Source organism: Stigmatopora argus, chromosome 7 (assembly GCF_051989625.1).
Source record: "Stigmatopora argus isolate UIUO_Sarg chromosome 7, RoL_Sarg_1.0, whole genome shotgun sequence".
NCBI lineage: Eukaryota > Metazoa > Chordata > Actinopteri > Syngnathiformes > Syngnathidae > Stigmatopora > Stigmatopora argus.
In genome coordinates this window covers 9885792-9895022 of record NC_135393.1, presented here as the reverse complement: position 1 = coordinate 9895022, position 9231 = coordinate 9885792, and the positions used below count along the sequence as shown (strand labels likewise).

The 9231-nt window shown below is 39.9% G+C and overlaps 2 protein-coding genes across 8 annotated transcripts in view; both read right to left on the bottom strand.

Annotated features, from left to right (window-relative positions):
- The window catches only part of grin2bb (glutamate receptor, ionotropic, N-methyl D-aspartate 2B, genome duplicate b), a 71248-nt gene extending 68763 nt beyond the window's left edge, over positions 1-2485 (bottom strand). For 4 of the 5 annotated variants that reach the window (XM_077604334.1, XM_077604336.1, XM_077604337.1 and 1 more), the window contains exon 1: positions 505-651. The gene's annotated coding sequence lies outside the window, so the exon portion shown is untranslated. Of the gene's footprint in view, positions 1-504; positions 652-1898 lie in introns of those variants that run through there. The other variant, XM_077604335.1, reaches the window with a different exon arrangement.
- A 751-nt stretch (positions 2486-3236) lies between these two features.
- Positions 3237-9231, bottom strand: part of atf7ip (activating transcription factor 7 interacting protein) — a 26105-nt gene continuing 20110 nt past the window's right edge. For all 3 annotated transcript variants that reach the window (XM_077604341.1, XM_077604339.1, XM_077604340.1), the window contains 8 exons: positions 8611-8682; positions 8409-8512; positions 6973-7040; positions 6147-6788; positions 5415-5516; positions 5257-5331; positions 4601-4680; positions 3237-4167 (listed from right to left, as the gene is read on the bottom strand). In XM_077604341.1, coding sequence (XP_077460467.1) covers positions 3709-4167; positions 4601-4680; positions 5257-5331; positions 5415-5516; positions 6147-6788; positions 6973-7040; positions 8409-8512; positions 8611-8682 — 1602 coding nt within the window. In that variant the 3' untranslated portion in view covers positions 3237-3708. The remainder of the gene's footprint in view (positions 4168-4600; positions 4681-5256; positions 5332-5414; positions 5517-6146; positions 6789-6972; positions 7041-8408; positions 8513-8610; positions 8683-9231) is intronic.

The window sequence follows — 9231 nt, the reverse complement described above, 5'->3', positions numbered from 1 at the left end:
TCTATCAACTATGCCACAAGCTATTCATTACTATGATTATGAGTTGGGGACGTGCCATTATAACCATACAATCCAAAATGGAACTTTGCATGATGAGATTACATCTGGCTCCTTAAATTGAAGCTGAAACACAATACATTAAAAGAAAAAAAAGTTTTCATTTCTTAATTCTGGCATTCATACACACTAAAAAACAGAAAGCCTTCCAAAACTATAAAACAACACTCACTTACTCTGCTTTAGTGCTCTTTCAATATCATAAAAAGTGGGTAGTTTGACTTTATTCTAATTTTATTATAGATCTGGCATCTAGTCATACACTTTTTTTTAAATAAATGTTTGCAGTTTTACAAGGAAATCAGCACATGGGTAGGCAGTACATACCCAAGTACTACAGGGAAACAGGAAGGCAAAACAGTGATCTTACAAATGCAAATATATGACAAATATACTGATTTAAAAGCTAGAAGGATAGCAAAAGTGGTATTAGGGAGCAAAACTTACTTAAACAGGATCAAGGCAACATAATAGTAAAAATCAAACAACAAGGACTGAAAGCATGCAGGAAACTAAATACCAAGTAACGAGACAACAACAAACACCTGGACAGCACATAGTTGGCAGAAGCTGATTGGGTGAACACAAGGAAAGGGCTAAATAGGACAGGAAGAAGTATGCATATGTATATGTATAGTATATATGCGTGTGTGTGTTTTTAAACTATATAATCCAGACTTGGTGCCTACATATTAAAGCCTAACACTAATAAAAATTTAAAAAAATATATAGTAATTTTAGAAGTGAAGATTTCCTTTTTTTTTGCTCAAAGCAGGCAATATGCTGCTGCTTCCATGTACAATTCCCAGAAATGCAGCAAAGATGCATTCATGTAGACAGGAGATGGTTAAAGATTAAAAGATGGGCCTTGGAACTAAGTAATTAACGTGGGGTGAAGGAAGGTTTAAATAGCAAGAAAGGAGATGCTGACTGAGGAAAGTTCATGCACTATACATTTCCATGAATATTCCTATACTCTACTCACCTGATTTATTCTTTTCTGTGGCACATAATGTACAGGGCATAGTCGCAATGTATTACAGGGCAGCGCAGTTGAGAGCCAAAAACAAAGGCGGAGCAAAAAGGAGCGGTCTGAATGGGCTTTTTCTGAGCCTTGCACAAAAGTGACAAATTTTCACCTTTTCTGGAAAGAAAGGTAAATGCCCTGAAAGAATTTAAGGGCAACAAAACAAAGATGAAACAGAGAGAGTGGCAGCTTTGATAATGTTTAGTCAGATCTATTCATGAGACATGTCTTTTAATGAGACATCTGTCTATCAGTCTGTTTCGCTCTTTCGCACAAACAAATAGGTGAATGCTTAAATTTAAAATTAATACATATCTATATATTATTTACTGATTCATAGGTTTGAAATATAAGCTTTTAAAATCAATGTGTGACTTGTTATTAAAACAAAGCATGTTGACTAAATTCTACAAGTTTTGCCACGTAGTCCAACAAGGCCAGTGCTTTTTGTTAAAAACAACAAATATATTACATGTATTTTGGTTGGATTTTGCAGAGCAAGGAGTGGTGGCGTGTACATAAAAAAACTGATGGTAAAAGGGGGTATGTGAACATATTTTTCTCAGTTTTCTTACTTTTAAAAGCCAAAAATGAAGTGTGTCTGTCCTAAGATGTTCCAATAAATATGGCATCATAGTAATAATCTGATAAAGAATACATGCACGACTCATCTAGGGCTCCAATGTCAAGCTTGGGTGATAGTGGTTAAGTGCATGTACGTGACATCACCGATGTGTATTTTATGCAGAGGTACAGCACACACAAATGCACACAGACAGACAGATAGACAGACACTAAACAATAGTTAACCTACCTAGAGTAACATCTAAGAATCCTCGCTAGAGTGTCATGCAAAGTAAATGGAAGTGGATGAGGATCAAAAGAGAAGAAAAAAAGGGGGAAAAGTCATTCAAAGACTTTTCTTTTTGGTAAAAATCAGTCCAAGTTGGTAGAGGATAAGATTCAAAGACAGGGATGAAATGACAAGAGTACCAAAGAGGAGAATTAATGCTGGCGATGAGAAGAAAAGTCCAATTGGCTCAGTCATGAACAGAGAAAATTGTTCACCAAGTAGATGGAGAAATAAATGAGAAGGCAGATAGCAGAAAGAGAGACTATATGAAAAGATGAAGCACCTCCCAGCACGGCGATGAGAAAGAGGAAAAATATAAAACGAAAGAAAAAATTAAATACTCCAAAGCCTTCCGTGTTTGCTTTTTAGTGAAGCAAAGAGTCAGTGGGTGGGGGGGCTTTCATTTGTGACCCCCCTGTGAGCCTTCTCCTCTTGCTCTCCACCTCAAAGAAAGATGCAAGCTTCCTCGTGGTCAAGCGCTCAGCCTGAGCCCGCCCAAATGTTAGACATGGTCGTGGAATAAGTGTGGTGGCACCCCTGGTTGGTGTGAGGTGCAGCGCTCAACTCAAAGTCTGCTCACTTGCTTGCTTCCAAAGCGGGAGAGAAAGGCAAAGGGGAGAGAGTGAGAGAGCTTCGTGGAGGTGGGGTCCCTCCAAAGGATGCTCAAATAGACGCTGCAGAAGGGATGTTGCAACAATTGGTCAGGGAAGTAGCTGTGCAAAGGGTGAGCAATAGCGCCCTCTCTTGGTGAATTTGAAAATTTACAAAAAGTTTTCACCTCTTGCCGTTTATCCTCACATGGGTCGTGGGGGTGCTGTCCCAATTTGGTGTGTTCAATCAGCCTACCAAGCATTATGGGGCAATGTGGGGGAAACAGTGTACATTAAAATAATGCATTTTGTCATTAACACCCCCCCTGAGGCCACAATGCGTTTGGTGTTAGAAGGCTGAAAAATGGCCAAGTTGCTACGAAAAAGTGTTACGGGTGGCTGAATATCATGTAGGTTACCTGAGGAAATGTGATGATGCAATTGCATTCAGCATATACTACTATCACTAAGCCCAATTTCATCACCATTTCTCCAACCGTGAACACCTTTACTTGTTCCACAACCTTCTGATCTCTGTGTCTTACAAAACTTTCAATTTTTACTCCTCAACCTGGCATCGATGTTGTTATAGTTAACAGTAAGGAGGAACAACGGAGAGATGCAGGCACCTTCTAATTCTCAGCTGGAGCATCCACCTTTCAATACTCTGAATTCAGTGTACAACAACAAAATCACACTCATCCAGATGTTTAGCAATGATCTAAGAACCATCTTTAATAAAACCTTTTTATTGTGTTTGATACAAGTCTGGTTACCAGACAAACCTTACAAAAGATATCATTCACTTTCTAGCACATAAGTATACATTTTTGTGCAATTCTGTAGACAAGACAGTCCTGGCATCATGTCCCCAGTAGAGCAAAAACAACATTTCCTCAACTTACATGAGCCAATAACATAAATTATCTGACGTGGACCGTAAGGGGGTGAAGTAGTTCACTTATATACAACCGCATTAATGATGAAAAATACATTACGTACAATACGTAAACCACTGAACTACACCGTCTGCTGCTTCAACTTTCCAAGTGAGTCAGAAGTTGGCGGAGAACTATTTACAGATACTTTGTCAACGACGCACAATATTGGAGTGCCTAACACATACATTGCCTAAAAGAACTCGGGAACCGTCCAAAAGCAAAAAAGTTTTTAACAGGTATTCAGTTTGAGGTGGGATTCATCACGTTTGTGCACTGCGGTTCGCAGAAGGGCCCAAAACGCCCATAGATGTCTTTGGCTCGAACTGCAAAATGATATGTGGAGCCAGACTGGAACTGGGTCAGGGTACAGGCCATTGGCAGTGGAAGGGCTTTCACCTCCCCAATCTTCTTCCAGTGCTGCTGACTTGAACTGCTGCTGGAGTTGTCTTGGTGGTAGGCATAGAGGTGATAGCTTTCGACGGCCGCACACGACTGATTTGTTTCGGACACGCACCAGGACAGCACTATGCCGGAATTACTTGGCACCAGCTTGAGCTGAGGCTGCTGTGGGGGTAAGGTGCGGTGAGCTTCTGCTTGAAGGCCAGTGGCTATCGGTGGGGGTGGTAGTGGGGGGAGCATCGTGTTGAGGCCCCGAATAGGCGTAGTAGTTGAGGAAGTATGGGATTTCACCGAAGAATCCTACAAAAGAGCAAAGTCCTATGTCAGAACTTTTGACCAAGAACAACCACTTACTTTCACCTCAACAGGCTTCATTTTATGACTTGGACGCATAGTCGGCAAACTGTCCTAAATATTTCCATAATGCAACGAGATGGCTGGGAAATGCCAGAAATTCCGAGATGGCAACTTTTCTACTGGAGTTAACAGGAATTTAAGGGAATAAATGCTTTTTAAATCATTCAATCAACAATTTTACTAACCATGGGTGTGATTATGAGTGTGAATGTTTTTTTGTCTACATGTGCTCTGCAATTGGCTGGCAACCAGTTCAGGGTGTACTACGGCGACTGCCAAAGGTTAGCTAGGATAGGCTCCAGCCCTTTTGAGGATGAGCGGTAGGGAATATAGATGACTGAATATAATACGAAGGGTTACAGATTGGAGTTCTCACCATTTGAGGGCGGTTTTGCACTGATGGGGTACTGCTGGATGTGTTATGGCTGATTTGTGGGGATGACCTCGCCCCTGAGGCTGGGGAAAGAAAACACACATTGTATGAGGCGAAGAGACAACTTGTTTACAGTCATTCCTATTTAAAATTTGGTAACAAATGAATAGCTTTGCTCTTGAGAAGGGTAATGTTCCCATATTTCTAAACAAAAAAAGTACAATTATTATAAAGGAGCATTTAGTCAAGCAAATACAAATGAAATAACTGATGCCCTTTGATTAAGTGAAGATACATATATATTAAATTGTTGCAGACTGTTATTTTTTACCATTTACAGCTCAAATATGAAAGGCTAAAAACGGATTCGAGATCAGGATGTGTCAACCCTCATTTTTACTGGTTGCTTTGTCAATAACTCAAGTTGAGTTAGTTTTTTTTTTTTTTACTAAGGAATTTCAATCACAAACACACTTCCTGTTGCTACTTTAATACTGAAATTCCATTGTGAAGAAGGCCAACATAAGAGATTTCCAAAAATTAAGCCCTGCTTTTGTCTAGAGGTTCTTAGGCACTCACACTTAGACTTACAAAGGGCAAGCATTGAATCCTAAAGAAAAGTGGCAGGGGGGGATTAAAAAAAAAAATGGAGAACTTACTGCTTGGAATGCTGACGGGATGTGGACGTTGGGTCAGCGAGGGACTAGGAACTGTAGCCGCCTTCACTCCCGTCACTTAGAAAAATAAATACATACTCATAAACAAGGTCCCTTTAAAAAAACGAAACAAACAAACAGTATTGGCCTGTAACTCTTACCCTGTACATCATCATCATCCTCGGTAAGATCTATGACAGCACCCTTGGGACGTGTTAATGGAGCAGCTGCTTTGGATGGAGTGATTCCTGTAGCTTGGTTGTCTACAAAGAAGGAACAAAATAATCTTAAAACTATAATTCTGTTGGAAACTATGAAGGAATGACGGAAGTTATTATCCATGTGTAAAAGATAGTGTTTCTTAACATTTGATAATTCAGAATTATATATTAAGAAAAAAAATACTTGAAAAGGTACGCATTCCAAAATATATTGTCACAAACGGTATGTTTAAAAAAAATATATCTACTGCAAAAATGGACTTGCTCAGTGTAGAGTCTGGACCATTTAAGTTGGACAGTAAACTACTACTCTATGTTGTATGAAGAGCAACAGATCGATACAAAAAAACATACTTTTAACATAACAGTAATAGATTATTTGTAAAAAAGAAAAAAAAAAAAAAGTACATCAGGGACAATGGTCCTTCGCTGCCCAAACAAGAGGGCATAATCAAGGCTACCAAACCTGAAGCCCACGGGCCAGATGTGGCCCGCTAGAGGCACTGATCTGGTCCTTGGGGTTGTTCTGCCTGACAGGCACTTTGTAGCTCATTCATACTGCACTTACATAATTAAATGATTTCATTTCTACAACAAGACTGCCGCAAAAGTAGATGTTTGTGAATTGTGTGATCAAGTGACATTTAAAGGCAATTAAATCAAGTACTGCACCTGTTTTAGATGTTAAAGATGTCCCTTGTGGAGGTCCTGGGGCCGCTGAACCTGTTGCTGCTGGAACAGATGTTGCAGAAGAGGACGCAGTAGACATGGCTCCAGCCACAGAGACAGTCGGTATCAGGGTCCTCGCTGTGGTAACAGACACTCCAGAATTGGGTGTCGTTATCCCCCCTGCGCCACCTTGGTATATGGCTCGGGTAACTGAGATCTGGCCTGAGGACACCTGGCTAGAGGAAGCCTGAAGGGCTGGCACAGTAATTGGAGTTGGAATAGAACCAGCAGCAGTGGTAGTGGCAGAAGCAGGCTTGAAGATGTAAGTGGTCGTGGAAGCAGTAGTTTGAGGTTTATTGAGTGCGCTAGCTGCAGGTAGAGAGGACACCGGGAAGTTGACCAGCGTTCCTGTCTGCCCATTTGTCATGGATACGGGCAGCTGTATGATGAGTGGCTGTCCAGTCATCATTCCACCTGGAGGTGCTGTTTTCAGCAACAAGGTGCCTGTGGGGCTCTGAGTGGTGTTACCAGTAGCCAAGGTAGAGGCAGGATTGGATGAAGTTGTGATCAGTTTAATAATAGGGGCCTGTGAAACAATAGCTGCAGTAGTAGAGACGGTGGTTGGAACAAGTGAGCCAGGTTTCGCTGTAAAATAGAAGAAAGCCGTCAAAGAATTCAAGTGAATGACAGGAAAATTTGTTTAAACAGCAGGCAGGATATTTTTAATTATGTATCAAGCTAGCTTTTATTTTATAGAGCATGTACACCTTGGTTCACACTGAAGACCCCAAAATCCAAGAAATGAAATAAGTGTGAAGGCGCAACTCACCAGCGGTGTGGGATAGTGTAACAGCTGGTGTTGCCATCTGTTTCATCTCCACTGATGTCCGGACTGCCCTGTTTAGAAAAATTGTAGACTTGACTTAGAATTGATGGGCCATGCTGAGATTAAGTTCCCAACATCATGGAAGATTTGACCACATGATTGTTTATTTTATTAATATATATTTAAACAAATGAATACAAGCGCTTAATTTTCAAACCAATACAACTATCTTTGATAGTCTTCATGCTGGTTTCCTCATTTTAATTATGATGAATATTACGCTGAAAATATACTAGATGAAACAACAAATCCTTCATTGCAAATGATATTTACATATGTGGGTTACACAATATTTTGCCATGACAACCACAGTTATAGTACATAACAATGACAATGGTCCCATTCTGCTTGTCTCTTAACGCAGGACTTTTAAAAAGCTGATTCTTTTATTAATTTTTTGGAAGAATTCAGGTCTTCTCTTGACACAGAGCTTTTCATTGAAAAGGTCACGAATCTTTGTCCAGCAGACGCTGGGTAGGCCCGGGTAATCTTCGCTTGATATAGGTCCTCATAGTTTTCCTCAAGTTCTTGCCCATTAAGCCCAAGTAGTTGACCTTCCTTACCCAATTGCGGTAGATATCATACGGAACTAAATATCGAAATATTTAAGAAGCATAACCTGTGACCATCCATTTCTCTTAGAGTTGGGGTACATAACTTTCTTCAAGTGGGCGTAGTGTAATGTCCTTCTTTTCCCCTTCATTGTATTCAGTCAGATCATTTGCCAGGTTGTTATTGATAGGCCTTTGTTTCTCCTTTCCCCCCCCATTTTCTTCCTTTCCCTTTTTCTTTTTGCAATATTGTGCAGGAGTTTTTACATGATTGAGCACCACTTGCTGTCTGGCTACCTGGGGCTGTGGCTTTACTGCCTGGTGACAGAGCTCGCTGTTGAAAGGAGGGGTGTAGTTGTAACTACACTGTGTGCAGGCTTTGATATTGCAGAACGTCACAAGACTCAGGACAAGGACCCAAGCTATTGTACAAAACAGACCTGGACACGTGTGTCTAAACCACTCTGAAGAAATTGAGTTTTACGTTAAAGATGATCCTGATAGACCGACGACGTGGGACATGGAATGGTATGAATTTTGGGGACCAAAGGTTTCTTTAGTCTTTCCATCAGTGTTCTATGCAGTAATTTGCACATAGCAACCCGGGACAAGTATTCACACTGTGAACAGCTCAGTCCGGTATTGCCATGTTCGTACAAGCGTACAATTATGTTCAAACAAGCAAAAGGTAAAGTCGACATGAAAAGGTTTTTCAAAATGTGATTGTTAAATTGATGATAACCTGAATCATAAAATAATACTAAAAACCAAAAAAGAAACCCAACATTAAACAGGAACAGGCATTTAATCTCTATATGAACTATTTACCGTTGAGTTTGAGCTGTATTTGCAACAGACGATGTTTTGGCGGCAGCGGCGGCGGCAGCAGCAGAAGCAGCCGCAGCTGCCAAAGCACTTGAAGCAGCAAGTGCCTAAAAATATTGGGACAGCATATCTTGTCAGCACTTCTACACCTCATCACTTAAGAAACACATGCAAACAATGTAGGTAATTTAAACTTGTTTCTCACCTCTTGTTTTCTTTTGTTTTCTGATGCTTGATTTGCTTCCCCAAACTTTTTTGCTAGTCGGTTTATCTTGGCCTGAAAAGTGAGAATTTTACAAAAATTACACATATTCAATTCAAGTGTTTTCGTATCGTAAAGAGACACAACGGGTCCCCACGTGAAACCCAAAAGTACAAAAACCAAATACAGTGTCATTTAGTTTCTAGCAAAAGTCACGGTTAGCAATCTGCTGTTTGAAACATCAAACCAGTTTGAAATTACAATAAGTGAATTTTAATGTCAGTGCAACATTAAAGGTAAATTAGCATGACATTATAACTGCCTCCTGTAATTGTCGGATATGATCAAATATCTTATCTTAGTGTAACTGGTGTGTAATGAGAAATAATCTAGTTTAATTAATTGGTCTGGAATAACAGTAAAGAATAACAGCCTTTATCTAACTATCCATGCCAACGATTTATAGTGACAGGTAAACAGTATAGCACCAGTAAACATTGTTTTGTTTTCAAAAAGGGTGATAATTGGTGACAAATACAAATCAAGATTAGTACTGAGAAAATATATATTGGTACTGTTTTTTTTAAATCACAGAAAAACAATCTATTAACGAATTGTAGCTTG